The 19,539-nt window shown below is 36.3% G+C and overlaps 1 protein-coding gene across 1 annotated transcript; it reads right to left on the bottom strand.

The window, feature by feature from the left end:
• Window positions 1-2,663: 2,663 nt before the first annotated feature.
• Window positions 2,664-6,983, bottom strand: LOC131183764 (alanine--glyoxylate aminotransferase 2 homolog 1, mitochondrial-like). The gene is made up of 9 exons (XM_058154283.1): window positions 6,568-6,983; window positions 6,228-6,458; window positions 5,230-5,400; window positions 4,793-4,936; window positions 4,491-4,670; window positions 4,050-4,275; window positions 3,208-3,321; window positions 3,034-3,120; window positions 2,664-2,816 (listed from the first exon to the last, which is right to left on the bottom strand). The coding sequence occupies exons 1-9, from the start codon at window positions 6,823-6,825 to the stop codon at window positions 2,773-2,775; spliced, it is 1,455 nt and encodes a 484-aa protein (XP_058010266.1). The 5' UTR covers window positions 6,826-6,983; the 3' UTR covers window positions 2,664-2,772.
• Between the last annotated feature and the right edge of the window lie 12,556 nt (window positions 6,984-19,539).

The following is a 19,539-nucleotide window of genomic DNA, read 5'->3' as shown; positions in this document are numbered from 1 at the left end:
CTGGGTGCCACCATATGCCTCCAGGAGGACCGGAATAGGCTGACCCCGGATAGCATTGACGATCTCCTGGCTCAGACGATGAGTTTGAGCATAGAGAGCCTGGTGAATCAGCACATAATTAGGGAAAAGGCTCATCTTTTGAGGCAGGAGATTCTGAAAGCAGTCCAGGACGCAGCTTTTGCCCGAGCCCAACTTTCATCTGCCCAAGACTATATTGCTGAAATCGAAGGTGAGATGAAATCCTACGAGGATAAGCTGGCCGAACAGGCTCGTGAACTAGGGGAAGCTCGGTCACTCTGAACCGCCGACGTCACTCACCTTACTAAGGAGCTCAAAGCGAAGGAAGAAGAGGCTGTGATGAGGGAAGCTGGTGCTTATGTGAATTCTCACAGCGATCTTCTGGTTGAGCTCGAGAGGCGTTATCCTGGGGAAGACTTCTCCTGAATGGTGGATCTTACTCCCAAAGACGAAGAGGGGAGCGAGGAGGAAACCGAGAGAGGGAGAGAGGATGAGCGAAATGTTAATGTAGAACAGGCTGGGGGTGACACTCCAGCCGAATGACTTGTACTTTTATTTTGAGATGAAATGAAATCCCTTTTGTTCAATTTCTTAATGAGATCGGAAAGTATCCAAATTGTATGAGTGCTTGATTGTCTGAACGTATTAGGACATCAAACTTAAAAGCGATTATTAATCTAAGTATAAGAGTTCGGAAAAACATAGTAACCATGAGATCGGCCTAAGCCGAGACCAAACACCGGATAGAACTTTAGATCATTAAAATTGGAAACTTGATTTGAATACTTAAGATCGGAAACACCATTAAGTCAGACTGAAACCTTAACTTTATTAAACAATTTTCCACAATATTTATAAAGGATAGATCGAAAATAAGACTGGATGGCACGGAGACCTGATATTGGTTTGATCTCCTTTGTCGAGAGATCGAAAAGCATTCGACTAGATGCGGGATCGGTTTATTTCTTGATCGAGTCACTTGTAACTGAAGAATGTCGGTTGGGGATCGATTTTTAAAGTTCATTGACTTCGATGATCGGCCAAAATATGGTGTCAACAAAGATAATTTTCGCAAATAATCTACCTATTGCTATTCCCATCGTTTTCTCCATATTTGTGTCAAAATGATAGCCAGAACTACTGAATCAAACTGAACTTCGGTTTTCGATTTACACCTTTTGGCAGTCAAAAGTTTTCAAATTCATGGCACTTCAAATTTTCTTGATTTCTTACAACTCTTCAAAATTTGTTGATGGATTTTATTCATTTTATAAAATCAAAACAAAATGAGAATAAAAATACATATACCCATATAATTTATAATAATTGAATATAAATTTTCTTTTTTAAAATAATAATCATTATTAAAGATTTTTTTTTTTGTGAAATATAAGTTTAAATAGATTAATATAAAAAAAAATTTAATCCATTAGTTAGAAAATCGATCAACTGTTGAATCGAAGTGCAAAAAATTGAAGCTAATAGTTAATCAATTAGTATTACAGGGGCAGAGCCAAAAAAAAAAAAATTAAGTCAATGGATTAAAAAAAAAATTGTTTTGCTTACTTTATAAAAAAAAAAGAAATTGTATACAATAATAAAATATAATAATGTATATAAATTTCAATATATAATAATAATAATTTAGTAAAAAAATAATTTCACAAAACAATAAATTCTTTAATCAATGAAATTTGTAAGCAAATTGAAGAAATCTTTACTCCAATTTTTCAAATGAGTTTATCTATTGTAAAAATTGAAGTGTTTTTGGATTTTAACATTAATTTCTTAAGAAAAAAAAAGACTAAAAATGTAATTATGTACAACTATGTCGTTTTGATTGGTTTGGATTCTTGGTCTTAGGTGGACTTGGCTGTAAAACCAAATTGATTAGCAGCTGCCTTCCAAATTGATGATAGTCTTAGAAGTGGGAAATAAAAATTAAGATAGTCATTTGTTGAGGATCATTGAAGTTGGAAAATGCCAACCTCAACGATCAACTCTCCAAAACACAAGCTCCCATTTGACAAAGACTCATCCAAGGAGCCGTTTTAATTAAGTGATGGTCATTTATAAAATGAAGTGCTTAGACGAGTACGACTTGAAATTGAGAACTTAAAAATAAGCCATTGAGCTTTAGCTCGATGATAATGAAGTTATTTCTAAAGAAAAAAATAATCTAAGAAGTTAATCCAAATGTTAAGTTTACCAAACACCCAAGTGATTTGAAGTTTAAAAGCTAAAAGCTGACTCTCAATTGCTTAGCCAAATGGGGCACTAAATAGTGGCATAGTCATCATGATATTATAAGTTTTTCTTAAACAGTCATCACTCATATTCCACAAAAGAATCATATTTGCCAGAGTGCTAAACAAAGGGTCTATTCACAGATATTCATGCAAGGGTTCTTGCTGTGGATACCATGGATTTCTAGCAACCATGCAGTTAACACAACGGGCATAAACCTAGGATGAACACAATTAAATTATTCCTCACATTTTCACCTAGCACATATTTTCTGCTTTTGAATTGGTCCTTTTTGGTTTAGGAATCCTATGGTTAAGACAGCAGCAGATAACTTAAAAGCTAAATGAGGGACCATGAACCATGCAACTATTTCAAGTGACCAGGAATGAACTCATATCTTTAGAAATTTGCTGGATTTTATTGAAAATAACATATTTGAGTTCAGTTGTTTGATGCTAAAAGGTTTGAGTATTATACATTCATCTCAGCCTCTAGCAGATTTGATCCTTACAACTTTGACATTGAATAGTCCAAGCCATCCACAAGAAAATCTGCACATGCCAGAAGGATAACGAAGTGATTGTATATTCTACTACAAACGAACTCACAGAACAAAATTGATAAAGATAAGCATCATAATAAATTGATATATCTTTTGCATTAGTATGCCATTGCCAGTTCTTTCAAAGGTTTCAGAATCTCTTTTGAAAGCCATCTCCTTTCAATGAAGGTTTAATTTATTAAAATGCAGCATGAAACAAAGTGTACCTGCATCGTCTTTGGTGAAACACATTGGTGGTTTTATTCGAAAAACATTTCCATGTAGTCCTCCTTTCCCAACTAGAACCCCGAGCTCTACAATTAGGAAAGAATAAAGAATAAATATATGGTAGGAGGTGAGGAGAAAACCGTGTTATTAGTCATAAGTTGGAGTCTTCATACCTCTGAGTTTCTCAAACAAAACTGCAGTTTCTGCCTTGGCAGGAGTCTTCTCCTTCCGGTCAGTCACGAGTTCTATTCCGACCATTAAACCCCTCCCTCTTACATCTCCAATGACTGAAACCAAATTAAAAGAATATAAAAACTGCTTAAAATACCACCAGTTTAGAGCACAGATATTGCATCAGAAAGTGGTAGTTCAAAACTTACAAATAGTCAGATTTATAAATATAATGAAAAAGTCATATATCTGGACTCTGGAGTAATTCAGAACTAGTAAATTGTCAGATTTATAAATATGATGAAAACATCATGTGTCTGGAGAAAGGTCAATAAGAATCAGGCTTCCTTTTGTCTTCTTGATTTTTAAGTCCACACACAGTGTTTAGGAGTGGCAAAATTTATTTATCCTACATGGGGCTTTTTTTTTTTTTTTTTTTTTTTTTTCCCTGGAAAGATACTTAACTTCACTTGAGACATTTCTTTTCTATACAAGCTTGTATATGCGTGCATACATTTGCAAGCAATTCAATTTGTCTAATACCTTTTCTGGAGACATGGTAGGGCACACATACAGAGAAGCTCATCTGTACACTCACAGACAAAAGTCCTCAATAGAACTAGTGGCCTCATGCCAACAGACATTCAACACAAGGATAAACATCTTAAGCCAACAGATATATATCCTCTAAATGGCTAACAATTTAAAGGGTGCAAAATACAGTCTGTAGATGGCTTAAGCCAACAGATATTCAACACAAGGACAAACATCTTTTTCTTTTATTCCTTTTTATTAATAAAAAACAGAATATTTGTTTGAGATGCCAAGTTAGTTAGGAAATTACTTTCATGTCTTTGCTGAAGGGCTCTCAAGCGGCCAATCAAGTGGGAGCCCACACTGGCACAGTGTTCTTGACGCTTCTCTTTCTCAATAGTTCTCAGCACTGCAAGTCCACCAGCAGAACAAACAGGGTTCCCACCAAAAGTGTTAAATTGAATTTTCTGAGCCATCACATTTGCTATTTCTGGTGTTGTCACCACTGCTCCTAATGGTAAACCATTGCCAATACCCTGAGAGATGCTTTTTGTATATGTTATGGAATGACAGGACAGGGTTCATAAGACGGTGAGAATAAGATATTGGAATGTGAAAAATTTAAAGCATAAAAGTAAATAATGATAAATAATGCAGCTACAGCTATATAAGGAACTGCAAATTTGAAGTTCCAATGTGCATCAACCATATAAGATTGAGGAAAAAAACTGCAAGGGATAATTTTAAAGACCTTTGCCATGGTAACTATGTCAGGAATGACTCCTTGTGTCTCAAAACCCCAGTAATGGCTTCCTGTGCGGCCAAATCCAGTTTGCACCTCATCAGCAATGCAGACACCTCCAGCTTTGCGTACAATGTCATAAACCATTTTCAAGTATCCAGGGGCCAGTTCAACAGCTCCTCCAACTCCCTAGAGTTAATGATTAATATACAGCAAAACAAAATTTCAAGAAAATAAAGAATCAGAAAATGCCTCATTCACAGTTAGCAAATCCACAATTTGTTGAAAAATATCAATGCCAAGTTGCTAACCTGAATTGTTTCAGATATAAATCCAGCAACTTTTCCAGAAGTACCATATTCAATGTGATCTTGCACATCTTTGGCATAACCAGTGGGATCAGAACCAAAGATTCCTCGGTATGGATCAGGGTTGATCACGTGATGGATTTCACCCTGCAGCATGCGATGGTTAGAATAATTAGCTTGTCTCGCTAACTGCCTATATTGTGTAAAAAGTGATGTTATAATAGTAAAGTTGTTTAAATAATGAAGATCCTACAAGTTTTGGCCTTGGTAATTTTTGTAACAATAAAATACTACAAAATCTAGTCAAATTCAAACTGTTAGGATATACATGAGCCTGCAGTACCAGGTATTTCTACAAGCCAACAAACATGGTAGTAGGTTGTTGGCACGAAAACATGATATGTAAATGAATTTTCTAAAGCTACAGCATTTAGATAAACCTGTGGTATCGGGTACTTCCATGTGTTCAAAGCAGTCAATCCAATTGTACTAGAACTTCCACCATGATATGCATTTCTCAAGGAAATCATATCGAGATTTCCACTGTATAGTCTGGCCATCAGCATCGCTAATTCATTCGCTTCAGACCCAGAATTTACAAAATACACAACCTGCATCTCAAAAGGCCAATAAGTATGAGGACTTGGGTGTTGTTACAATAGCTCACCAAAACTTCAATTACACATGGTTACTAGCGGTATGCATGGTTCTTGGGGTCCCAAACCAAATTGAAAAACCGTACAAAACTGGTCTTATTTTGCTGTTTTGGTTTAGTTTTAGTTTTTTGTTAAGAACCGAACCGGAATTGTACCGAACCTATGCTGAATCAAAATCAAACCAAGCACTGATTTTATACATATGTTTTTTTATGATTTTTTTGAGATGTATCATATACTTTCAAACATAATTATATATTTATATGCAATTAAGATTGTAATATATATATATATATATATATATATATATATATATATATATATATATATATATGAACTATCTACAATATAATATTATCTTTCATTCCTATACTTTTTCTCAATAATTTTAATTATAAATACATTAAATCAACTAATAATTCTTAATTATATAATTAAGAAATAGCTAAAAGGCATATTACGTATGTGTATTAACAATTCACTTTAAAGCTTAAAGTTTAAATGCTAATTCAAGTATGACTAGAACAGTATGGTATTGGAATCAAAACATGGAAAAACCAAAGCAGAACACGTCGAAATTTCAATTCTGTTCTGGTTCCTGGGCATACCCTGAATCCAAACCGGAACCACACTCTCCTAACGGTATCGAATTAGTTTAAGGAGTAATTCATTATTTATATTAGTAACACAATTCCATTGACAAGTATTATAAAAATTCAGGAAAAGGGAAATAAAGGATATAAAATCTATAATGAAAATGAAAGGACAATAAATTTCAAAACCTTAAGGTTTCCCGGCATCTTGGCAGCCAATGCCTCAGCAAAATCAGCAATGGCATGGTGCAAGTAGATGGTAGTAGCATGCTGGAGAAGCTTGCTTTGTTCCATAATAGCATTCAAAACTTCAGGATGGCAATGCCCACATGATACTGTTACTATTCCAGCAAAGGCATCCAGATATCGCCGCCCTCTTTCATCGAACAAATATTGCATCTTCCCTTCTACAATATTCAGCTACACAAGAAAAAAGAAAATAAATTCAGCTGCAGATCATCAATTTTTCCCCCAAAAAAAGAGGGAAAAAAAAAGCCAGAGAGAGTGATTAGGAAGAGTATAAACTGACAGGCTTTTGGTAGTAGTAGAAGAGAGAGGGACCCAGAAACTTCTTGCGTTTCTGGAGAATCTCATCTGCCAAGGGTCCATTATAAGGCTTCGGCTGGTAATCAAACAATGGGAGCTGAGGCGGAGGAGAATCAGTGGCAGGGTCAGTAGATGAAGAAAGCGTAGAGAAAGGAGAACAGAGAGAGATCCTACAGTAATGCAAAAACTTGGGTTTAGCTTCTTGCAGGGTTTTCTTCAAGATTTGCCACTGTAACGCCATCTCCAGGTTCAGATGCTCAGAAAGAGGGAGAGAGAGAGATACCAGTGATTCTTATGAGAATTTTCAATGCGGGCTGATGTGTAGTTTGCGTTTTAAAAAGTTACCTTTGATGAGCTCGGCTGTGGACTGCTCATACCAAAAAGATTCTCGACAAAGAGGATCTGTACCGCCTTTCTGCGGTTGTGCTGTTAACAATACCTTATCATAACTCAAACTCAATCTATTTAATTTTATATATTTTAATTAATAATTTATATAAAAATATTTTTTATTAATAATTTATATTTTAAAATTAAAAAATTTATAAAATATTTAAATTTTATTTATTTAAAATATTATATAAAAATTTATAAATATTATTATAAAAAATATAATTTATAATTAATTACTTAATTATATAAATAAATTTAAATAATAAAAATATATAAAATTCAATCGACATTAATATTATTATTAAATTTAAATTTATTATATATTATTTAAATTGATTTAATTATAATTTTATTTTATCGTGTATTGTATAGGCTCGTTACCATCCTTAGCTTTTACCAGCCCATATTTTACAAGGAACAAAGCAAATTTAATTATAATTAGAAAATTTAATTAATTTTTAGTTCAATTTAATGATTATTTTTAAAGAATTTTAATTATTTAATTTAATTTAATTTAATTAATTAATTAAAAAGTTAAATTATTTGAATTTTTAAAGAATTAAATATTTAATTAATTAAATTTAAAATTAAACTAAATAGATAAAATTAAAATAACTGAAATTATTAAAATATAAATAATCTACACCAAGAAATATTAAATTAAATTAAATTAAATCTATTTCATTAGTTTTTATTCCTCAATTTTAGACATAAAAGATTGAAAATCTGATTTAAAAGAGCCAAATCTAAAATGTCAACAATCATTTTTTTTCCTTAAATACTTTACTAATCATTCACAAAATTCAGTTCGATACAAAATCCAAAATTCTTTCCTCAAATAATCAAGAATTAAAAAAAAAAAGGATATTATCAAGAGTAAAAAGAAAAAAAAAAATCCATAAAAATTTCCTTAATCATTAACGAACCAGCCGCCACAACATCTGGCGAGATTACCAAATCAGGGTCACCATCATACTCGAAATCTGGATCAACCGAAGGCCTGATTCTGTTAGCTTTTCTTGGTCGACCTTTCTCTTTTTATTTTCTTTTTACTATTAAATTTGAGTGCATTCAATATAATAAATAAATTGAACTAATTATATTTTTTATGTTCTATTATTAATTATTTTAATTTATTTTTTTAAATTATAATAAATAATATTAGATTAAATACATTTAAATTTAATAATAAAATTTAAATTTAAAATTTCTAAATAGATTTCAAAATATATTAAAAAGAATTAAATTAATTAAATTAATAAATTATCTAAAGTGTGTATATAATTTTTTATTTGTAATGTCCTATAAACTTTCAACTACAGGTGATATAGATTTCAAGTTTACTAAATTAAAGTTGAAGATGTTTTGAGTTTTTTTTTTTTTAAATTAAAGTTGAGTTATTGGAAAACAAAATGTGAAGTCTATGAGTGAAAATTAGTTTAGGCTAATTTGGAAATTTGTAATAGCTAGATACAGTAACTTTAATGATACTCAAAATTGAAGTTCAATAAATTTTAAGAAAAAATTTAAAGTTGATGACTTTTATAAAATAACTAATAAAGTTGAGTAAGAGATGTGCCCGGTCCTAGTTCTCTATCCTCCTCAGATTATTTTTGGAAGAGTATTTGGAAAATATCTTTGCCATATAAGCTGTTAATTTTCTTATGGACACTATTAAAAGGGAAAATGCCCTCCAATGAAGTGTTGCATTGTCGAATGAGCCATTTTAACCTAAAGTGTATATTTTGTGGAGAAATTGAAACACTAAGGCATTTGTTCTTCTCTTGCCTTAGAGCTGCAGCCGTTTGGATTGAATCTCCTTTGCGCCTTAGATCCACTTGTATCAATAGCTTGGATATGAGGGATTGTTGGTCTGAAGTGATAGCTCCGCTTGAGAATCACTCTGAAGATCTTATGTTTAAACAGTTGATGGTTTTTATTCTTTGGCATCTTTGGAAGAATAGAAATACTCTTCTTTTAAGCAATCTCAGAAGGCTCCCCAAGAAGGCATAGCCATGGCATTTCATCATTTTGAGGAGTTTAATATAGCTCATCAGCCTACTAGTCTTCCATCTTCTACTCTTCCCTTGATTCCAGCGATGTAGATCCCTCCTCCTACAAATGTCCTCAAATTCAATTTTGATACTATAGTTAACTCTAGTAGGAATGGAGGTGTCACAATAATTGTTGTCCAAAATATAGAAGGGCAAATTTTAGATTGGGCTTGCAAGGAATACAACTTCATTTCTGACCCTTTGGTTTTAGAAAGCTTAGCATGCAGAGATGTGGCTCTTTTGGCTGTTAATAGAGGTTTTCACTCTATTATCTTTGAGGGAGACTCGTTACTGGTTATCAATGCTGTTAAGAATTCAGTGGTTCCTCAGGATATCCAGCAACTTATTCATGATGTTAAATAGTTATCTTTGTCTTTTACTAGTATCTCTTTCTCCCATGTTAAGAGAACTTGTCATTTAGCTACACATACTCTAGCCACCAAGTTTCTTCATGATTCTCATTTTTCTTGTAATAAGGTGGCGCAACAAAGGTTTATTTTTGGCTCCCTGTTAGTTTAACACTTATAAATCATCACCTTTTGACAAAAAAAAAATAATAATAAAGTTGAGTGACTCCAAATGATAATTACACCCCCCCCCCCCACCACACACACACACACACACACACTATATATATGTGTGTGTGTCACACTTTACCCATCTGTAAGGCATAACATGATCCCGTAGAATACCTAATGAACTACCGAACTTCACCTACCGATAACTCATTAAGTACCCTACAAGGGATTTTAAAAACAATTTTCTTATTTTTGATAAGTGGTGAGCATTTTCTAATAGGTATTTAAAACATTTAATTAAATTTAAAACTAGTTAAAACTTTTGGCCCATTTTATTTTTTCGTAAATTTTATAAAAATTTTGACAGAGTTTCGTCTATATTTTAAGAAAATAGTTCTTTAAATACCTGTAAAAAAAAAAAAAACACTTCTAAAAATTTTTCTCAACCACTACTTCAAATTCTCAATCAATCTCAAATCTCAAGATTTCACAATCAACATTTCTCAATTTCCAAAATTCAATAATCCTCAAAATACTAGCAATTCATCTCATTCAAATTAAGTAAAATAGTTCAACTCATATTTTATTAGAGACAAAACAATTTATATATACATCACTACAAAATTTACTTCAAAGGAAATTCAAACTAAATTTTTATTGCAAACTTCATACAAACTTTGTACAAGCTGCTCAAGACCATTTTACATGTCCATACATTTATGTGCAATACATACATCAAAAGAAATATTTAAAGTTAGGGTATAAATTATACCCGATAACTTCAAGCTGATAGATCCTCAATCCTCAGCAGCTCAGTCTGCTGCTCCTCTAGTCTCTATATCTGCGACATTAATAAAAGCTATCACTGAATACTAGGACTCAGTGGTGCACAACATACTAAAATAATTTTTATGCAGAACTTAAATCACATTTATTCAAAAATTTGACTGAACATGAGAATTAAATACAAATATGCATTTTGAGATTTTAATCCTAAACAATTTCATTTTGAAGTATCAAATCACATTTCATAAAACCCACAGTTAGATCATGCCACTCAAAACAAATAGAATCTCAATAGCCAGAGGCTAAAGAGAAATCACATCACAAGGCTAGCTAGCTCAAATATATGGATATCCATTCACATCCTCTTCTACTGGCACACCTCAACACTTCTCCAGAGAAGGAATCAAAATTGAAAACTAATTACCCCCACTAGTTGTGCTAGTGAGGTGTTCAAATATATGGTCATGACACTGTGGTTTCAAAACTTATCTTAACAATTTGCTAAACATTGTCATTTCAAATATGCACAATAACTTTTACAATTCAAAGCAAAGTAAAATGCATATTTCATTCACTTTATCAATGAATTTTAAAGCATAGTGATGTTGTGCACAAACCTCAAGCGAGTCGCCTCTTGGCCTTAACTCGGTTCCTCGGGTTCTTTCCCGGTATTCTTTTCAACTGAAACATACAATTTCACAATGTTTCAGTACTAGAACTTAACATAAATCCAAAATAAATTTAGCTTCGCTTTTATCTAGCTCTAACGTGCTAAACTCGACGTTCTTGAAATTTTGTGTTTCGGGGTTACTATTCACTATACTATTCAAGTCAAATTATTGACTTTCTAAGGCTTAATAGGTATGGGAATTCCAACTTCACCCACATACCACATTTTGGTCACTAAATTTGTTGGTTTTGGTTGTTTTCTCAAAACTTAGGTCTTTTAGACAAAATTGCCAAATTTTCAGTTTTGGTGTCCCTAATTGTACTGTTTCATTGGTCAGTTTACTGTTGGAATTTGGCAAAACTTTCTTCATAGAAAATGTTCCTTATTGTCTTAAGTTTATTCTAATTTTTGAATTACTCCAATTGGAGTTTTGTAGCTCAAGTTATACCCAAATTACGGTTACTGCTCATGCTGCAGAATTTGGTTTTAGAGATTTATTGATTCAACTTCGTTCAGCAATTTGATCAAGTTAAGTCCATAATTTGATCTAATTTTCTCCATATGAAATGTTCTACTATGTCTTAGGTTTCCATCGGTTCAAGAATCACTTAAATTGGAGTTTTCTAGAGAGAGTTATAGCCATTGAGACTTTACTGTTCATATGGTAAATCTGCAGTTCTGCAGATTCAGTGATTCAACTTTGCTCAGTAATTTAATTGGGTTAATGGCATAATTTGGGTTTGTATTCTTCATGAAAGTTTTAGGTTTATATCTCATCTAACCACTGGTAAAATTTCAAGTCATTTTGACCTGCCTAGCTCGAGTTATGACCCAAACACGATTACTGTTCATGTGTACTGTTCATACTGCAGATTTTCAAGTTTGGTCAGTTTGTTCACTAGGTTTTGGTCACTTTTTGGGCATGCTTCCTAAATAAAAATTGTGTCATTTAGTGCCTATTTTCAGTCCCAATTGGTCCCATACCAATTGGGCTTGTAAAATTTCATTTTTGGTCCCTCAAAGGAAATTTGGTCATGCTGCCAGCAGCATGACCATACTTCATCCGAATTTGGCTTTGATTCAAACACCTCTAACACTCTTCATATGGTCACAACTGACCATTTTTCACTTCACATTAGGTCAAAGACATCATTTACCACTTCCTCACATCTTTGGTCTCTAAATCCTAATGTTCAAAACCCTAATTCACAAACTCATGCATTTAGCTACTTTTAAAGCCTTTAATCCTAACCATTCAACTAATTAAAGTTCCTATACCCATTCAAACCATTCAAATCATGCAAATCACCCTACCCTTCATGCTGGCTAAATTTCAGTTTGGTCCCTTAACAAATTTTCTTTTCATTTTAAGTTTATTTACAAGTTAATCAAACTATAAACACAACTACTAAATCTCAAACTTTCAAATTGATGTGCTTACCTCACTTGAATTTGAATTCTCAAATTTCCCTCTTCTTTTCTTCTTTCTTTGATGACCAAGCTTCTTCTCAAGTGGCTAAAACAAGTTCTAATGAGGTTTCTATGGGAGCTATTGAGGTTTAATGAAGGATTGTAAGCTTGAGAGAAGCTTTAATGGAGGACCATTCATGGAGGAGTGAGGGTGAGTGGACGGCAACTTGATAAGGAAGAAGACTTTTGATCTCTTTTTTTTTCTTTCTTTTCTTTTTGTTTTTATGTCTTAAGGAAGACCAAAATTCTAATTAATTAAATATATTAATCATTATTTTTATGGCATCATGCATGATGTCATGCATGATGTCATCACCTTTTTAACTTTTTCATTTTTTATTTATTTATTTTTGTATTAGTTCTTTAATTTAATTCTCAATTCCAAAATTTTCTTTTCTCCGATTTATTTGACAGTTAGGTCAGGAGTCAGCTCTTGGGGTCAATTGACCAATTTGCCCCTCGCCAGTTCATCCCGATTTGTAAATAATTTAATATTTATTTCGGCTTCCTGACCTAATTATTTGACTGACTTAACAGTTCTTTTTCGTGATTTTCTCTTTTCCACTGTGTTTATAATGGTCCTAAGGACCGCAGTGGCACATTTTCTGATTTGAAATTTGAGTTTAAAATGACTTCGCAGTCCTTCCCGAGAAGGTCACCCATCGCTGTGACTCTCGGCTCGTTTAACTTCTTATGTTCTATTTTTCTTATTTATACTTAACTAATTAGCAATTACTAATTATTTGTGTTTATAGCTTATCTAGTTATCTTAAGTGTGGTTCTAATCCCCTTAATTGTCCGGACCGACACCGATTGTAATGGCCCGGTCCACTAGTGATACTGTCCGCTCTGGGCCGAAGCCCTCATGGTTTTAAAATGCATTACTAGGAGTTACAAACCGCCAACTTATAAACCCAGCATCTCTCTCGTGTTTTGTCGATGTGGGATTTGCCTAGGGTGTTACAATCCACCCCCCTTATGGGACTCAGCGTCCTCGCTGAGGTTTGCCCCACCATCGCTTAAGGTTGCACGCAGAGCGGCTTTGATACCACAAATGTAACGGCCTGGCCCACTAGTGATATTGTCCGCTCTAGGCCAAAGCCCTCACGGTTTTAAAACGCGTTACTAGGGGTTACGAATCGCCAACTTATAAACCCAGCATCTCTCCCGTGTTTTGCCGATGTGGGATTTGCCTAGGGTGTTACAATCTACCCCCCTTATGGGACTCAGCGTCCTCGCTGAGGTTTGCCCCACCATCGCTCAAGGTTGCACGCGAGCGCTCGATACCACAAATGTAATGGCCCGGCCCACTAGTGATATTCTGCTCTTGGGCTAAGCCCTCACAGTTTTAAAACGCGTCACTAGGGGTTACGAACCGCCAACTTATAAACCCAGCATCTCTCCCGTGTTTTGTCGATGTGGGATTTGCCTAGGGTGTTACAATCCACCCCCCTTATGGGACTCAGCGTCCTCACTGAGGTTTGCCCCACCATTCCCCAAGGTTGCACGAGGAGCAGCTCTGATACCACAAATGTAATGGCCCGGCCCACTAGTGATATTGTCCACTCTGGGCCGAAGCCCTCACGGTTTTAAAATGCGTCATTAGGGGTTACGAACCGCCAACTTATAAACCCAGCATCTCTCCCGTGTTTTATCGATGTGGGATTTGCCTAGGGTGTTACACCGATCACCGGAACAGTGAAATATACCAGGCTATACAAATAGGGGTGTTACAATTCTCCCCCCCTTAAAATAAATTTCGTCTCGAAATTTTACCTGGTATCAATCTCTGAACAGCTGTGGTTGCTGTCTCCTCATGTCCTCCTCTCATTTCCAAGTAGCCTCCTGGCCCGAATGATGGCTCCACAGCACTTTTACCAATGGTATCTGCTTGTTCCGTAGCTGCTTCACCTTATAAGCCAGAATCACTATGGGTTCTTCCTCATATGTGAGGTCTGGATTGACTTCAATTTCTTCCACAGGTAGTACATGAGATGGGTCTGATCGATATCTCCTCAACATAGACACATGAAAGACATTATGTATCTTCTCTAACTCTGGAGGTAGTGCCAAACGATAAGCCAAAGGACCCACTCTTTCCAGAACCTCATATGGCCCAATGAAACGAAGACTCGGTTTCCCCTTTCTGCCAAATCTCATAATCCTCTTCCAAGGGGAAACCTTGAGGAAAACTTTCTCACCCACTGCATACTCAATATCCCTTCTTTTCAAATCAATGTAGGACTTTTGACGGTCTGATGCAGTCTTAAGTCGATCTCTGATTACTTTGATCTTTTCCTCAGTTTGCTGAACAATTTCGGGTCCAATCATCTTTCTTTCACCCACGTCATCCTAACACAATGGGGTTCTACATTTTCTACCATACAAAGCTTCATATGGAGGCATACCAATGCTTGATTGGTAGCTGTTATTGTAAGCAAACTCAATCAAAGGCAAGTGTGTATCCCAACTGTCCTCAAATTCAATCACACAAGCCCGTAGCATGTCCTCCAAGATCTGAATTACCCTCTCAGACTGGCCATCTGTCTGTGGGTGGAATGCAGTACTGAAGTTCAATTTAGTTCCTAGGACTCTCTGAAGACTACCCCAGAATCTAGAAGTGAACTTAGGATCTCTGTCCGATACGATGGATACTGGCACTCCATGAAGTCTCACAATCTCATCAATGTACAACTTGGCCAATCTTTCTAAACTGTAGTCCATCCGAACTGGCAGAAAATGAGCAGACTTGGTCAGTCTGTCAACAATGACCCATACTGCATCATGACTCTTCTGTGTCCTCGGAAGTCCCATCACAAAATCCATTGTTATTCTCTCCCATTTCCATTCTGGTATTGGTAGTGGATGTAACAACCCAGCGGGTACTTGATGCTCTGCCTTCACTTGCTGACAAGTTAGGCATTTGGATACAAACTCTGCCACATCTCTTTTCATACCCATCCACCAGTAATGCTCCTTTAGCCCTCTATACATTTTTGTGCCACCAGGGTGCATGGCAAAAGGAGACTCATGTGCTTCATTCAAAATGATCTGCCTCAAATCAGCATCATCAGGAACACACATTCTGCCCTGGTGTAGCAGTAAACCATCATCTCTGATTGAGAATTTTGGTTTCTTGCCCTGCCAGACTTCTTCCAATAGCTTCTGATACCTCTGATCATTCTGAGCAGCCATTCTGATCTGATCAATCAACACTGGCTGTACATGCCATGCAACTGCTATCTGCCCTTCATCATTAATCTCTAAGCTGGCATGTAATAATCTTAACTCATGTACCATAGACAAAGGAGTAACCCGTAGACTTGCCATAGTCTTGCGACTTAAGGCGTCAGCCACAACATTAGCTTTCCCTAGCTGATAGTCTATCAGACAATCGTAGTCTTTTATCAATTCTAACCATCTCTTCTGTCTCAAATTCAACTCCTTCTGAGTGCCCAAATACTTCAAACTCTTATGATCTGTGTAGATGTAACACTTTTCCCCATACAAATAGTGTCTCCAAATCTTAAGAGCAAACACAATAGCTGCAAGCTCCAAATCATGTGTCGGATAATTCCTCTCATGTGGTTTCAGCTGACGTGATGCATAAGCAATGACATTTCGATCTTGCATCAATACACAGCCTAACCCATTGTGAGAAGCATCACTATATATTGTGTATTCTTTACCCGGGGTAGGTAAAGTAAGGACAGGAGCTTCAGTCAAACATTTCTTCAATTCATCAAAACTCTGTTGACATTTGTCCGTCCACTGAAATTTCACATCTTTTCTAAGCAGCTTGGTCAATGGAGATGCCAACATGGAGAATCCCTTCACAAACCGACGGTAGTATCCAGCTAAACCCAGAAAACTACGAATCTCTGTGACATTTCTGGGTGGCCTCCAATTAAGGACAGCTTCAATCTTATTTGGATCTACCTTGATGTCCTCTTCTGACACTACATGCCCTAAGAAAGATATTTCCTTCTGCCAAAATTTACACTTCGACAATTTGGCATATAGCTGTTTCTCCCTCAAAGTCTGCAGTACAATCCGCAGATGTCTATCATGCTCTTCTGCATTCCTCGAATAGACCAATATATCATCAATAAATACCACAACAAACTGGTCGAGGTATGGTCTGAAGATAGTGTTCATCAGATCCATAAAAGCAGCCGGAGCATTAGTTAACCCGAATGGCATAACCAAGAATTCATAATGGCCATGGCGGGTTCTGAAGGCAGTTTTAGTAATACTCTACTCTTGTACTTTCAGCTGATAATAACCTGATCTCAGGTTAATTTTGGAGAACACAGCTGCACCCCTCAACTGATCAAATAAGTCATCAATGCGGGGCAATGGATATCTATTCTTTATTGTCACTTTATTCAACTGCCGATAGTCATTGCATAACTGGAGAGTGACATCCTTCTTCTTTACAAACAATACTGGCGCTCCCCAAGGTGACACAATAGGGCGGATAAAGCCCTTGTCAAGAAATTTTTGCAACTGCACTTTCAACTCTTTCAATTCTGCAGGTGCCATTCTATATAGCGTTATGGAGATTGGGTCCACACCAGGCATAACATTAATATCAAACTGCATCTCTCCTTCTGGAGGTAATCCTGGCAATTGATCAGGAAACACATCCGGAAAGTCACATACAGTAGGGATGTCCCTCAGTGTTGGACTCCCCACTTGGGTGTCTATCACATGTGCCAAGTATGCTTCACACCCCTTTCTGATCATCCTTCTGGCTAGTGCAGCCGAAATGATGTTTGATGGAAGTAAATGCCTCTCCTCGTGTATTACCACATCACCGTACAGAGGGAGACCAAAATTGACTGTCTTCAGTCTACAGTCAATCATGGCGTGATGCCTGGCTAACCAATCGATGCCCAAGATGATATCATACTCTCTGAAGGGCATTTTAATCAAGTCTGACAGGAAAATATGTCCTTGGATCACCAAAGGACAGTCTCTATAGATTCTGTTGACCCGGGCCTCTTATCCTAATGGACTAGTTACTAGCACTTCAAAACCCATTTGCACACATGGAACAGCAAGTGAACAGACTATGCTAGCACTAACATATGAATGGGTTGAACCCGGATCAAACAATACAAATACTTCTTGATCAGAGATAGAGAATGTACCAGCTACCACATCGGAAGTCTCAGTCTCTTCTCGCTGTCTCATCGTGTAAACTCTGGCTGAAGCACTTCCTTGTGCTGATTGACCAACTGAGCCCTGACTGCCTGAAGTAGTACCTCTACCTCTGCCTTTTCCTCTGCCAACTGACTGTGAACTTCTGGGAGCAGGACTCTGAATAGATCCCTCGGCAGTAGTAGGAGTTGGACCATATCTCGAAGACGGAGCACTAGTGCAGTCTCTTGCTAAATGACCCTTGCCTCCGCAGTTAAAGCAGGCTCCAGTGGCCCAATAGCATTTCCCCCCATGAATCTTGCCACAAGTCTCACGGTAGGCGGAATGTGAACCCTCGCCGATCACGACCTGGACCTAGGGGGTCTCTGTCCGGAAAATCTGCCCCTACCAAATCTTCCACCTCGACCCCTGCTGGGTCCATTAAATTTCTTCTTCTTCCCAGAAGTCCCACCAGAACTCTGTTTTACTGACTTTTCCCCCTTGTCTTTTTCGAATTTCTCAGCTTTCTCTGATTTTTCTTTCACTGGGGTTGCTTCTGATTCAATCCTTTCTAGCTCAAGTGCTTGAGACATGAGTTCTGAAAAATTGCTATGCCTGAATCCCACTACTTGCATTCTCAAACTGGGCTTCAAACTAGTCTCAAATCTCTTGCATCATGCCTTGCTGGTAGAAAGGAGACTCCTCGCATAGTGACTCAAGCGGGAGAACTCCCTCTCATACTCAGCCACTGATCGGTTCCCTTGTTTCAAACTAAAAAATTCTTGTAATTTCTGATCAACGTATGCATCTGGGATGTATTTCTGTCTGAATTCTCTGATGAAGTCATCCTGTGTCAAGATCGTGGTTCACTAAGCCGTGGGGATGGTCTTCCACCAATCATACGCATCCCTTGCGAGCGACACGTAATATTCAAACTTGATTCATCTTGGCGGCAGACTTCTTAAATACTCTGTCCATTCTTTCAAGCCATTGATTCGCCTCTAAAGGGTCCATCAGACTTAAATTCTGCAGCCCCATACTTCAATAATTTATTATACTGTCTGGCTGGAGGCAGTGGTTGTGCCACAGGTGTCTGGGGTGGAGCTTGAGCAGGCATACCCCCAGCCATTTGTTGAAACATCGCAGCCATCTGCTGTGCAAATTGTGCAGGAAACTGCGGTATTTGTGGGGCTGGTGCTACAGATCCACTAACATTCTGCAAAGCTGGGGCTTCCCCTTGTGCCTCAGCTTCAACAGACTGCTCAACTGAGCGATCCCTTTCTTCCATCTTAGTCTGAAGTTAGGGTATCTCCTGAACAAGTAACACAAGGAGATTTCCCTCCGTTAGTTCATATTCATGATGTAATGCATTGTATGTAACAAATATGGACATTGAGCAGCTGTACTTGAGAAGAAAGACACAAATTCTCAAGTTAAAACATACTTCAAAAAACCAGGCTCTGATACCACTAAAACATGTCACACCTTACCCCTCTGTAAGGCATAACATGATCCCGTAGAATACCTAATGAACCACCGAACTTCACCTACCGATAACTCATTAAGTACCCTACAAGGGATTTTAAAACAATTTTCTTATTTTTGATAAGTGGTGAGCATTTTCTAATAGGTATTTAAAACATTTAATTAAATTTAAAACTAGTTAAAACTTTTGGCCCATTTTATTTTTCCGCAAATTTTATAAAAATTTTGACAGAGTTTTGTCTATATTTTGAGAAAACAGTTCTTCAAATACCTGTAAAAAAAAAAACACTTCTAAAAATTTTTCTCAACCACTACTTCAAATTCTCAATCAATCTCAAAACTCAAGATTTCACAATCAACATTTCTCAATTTCCAAAATTCAATAATCCTCAAAATACTAGCAATTCATCTCATTCAAATTAAGTAAAATAGTT

This window comes from Hevea brasiliensis, chromosome 10, assembly GCF_030052815.1.
Source record: "Hevea brasiliensis isolate MT/VB/25A 57/8 chromosome 10, ASM3005281v1, whole genome shotgun sequence".
NCBI lineage: Eukaryota > Viridiplantae > Streptophyta > Magnoliopsida > Malpighiales > Euphorbiaceae > Hevea > Hevea brasiliensis.
This window is presented reverse-complemented; position numbering and strand designations above follow the sequence as displayed.

What these genes read in the sequence shown, in the direction of transcription:
- LOC131183764 (XM_058154283.1), bottom strand. Translation starts at nt 6,825, where the DNA reads ATGGCGTTACAGTGGCAAATCTTGAAGAAAACCCTGCAAGAAGCTAAA. An exon ending in AGATGCCGGGAAACCTTAAG is followed by an intron (nt 5,401 to 6,227) that starts GTTTTGAAATTT and finishes TTTGAGATGCAG; the next exon opens with GTTGTGTATTTTGTAAATTC. An exon ending in TTTCACCAAAGACGATGCAG is followed by an intron (nt 2,817 to 3,033) that starts GTACACTTTGTT and finishes TGGCATGTGCAG; the next exon opens with ATTTTCTTGTGGATGGCTTG.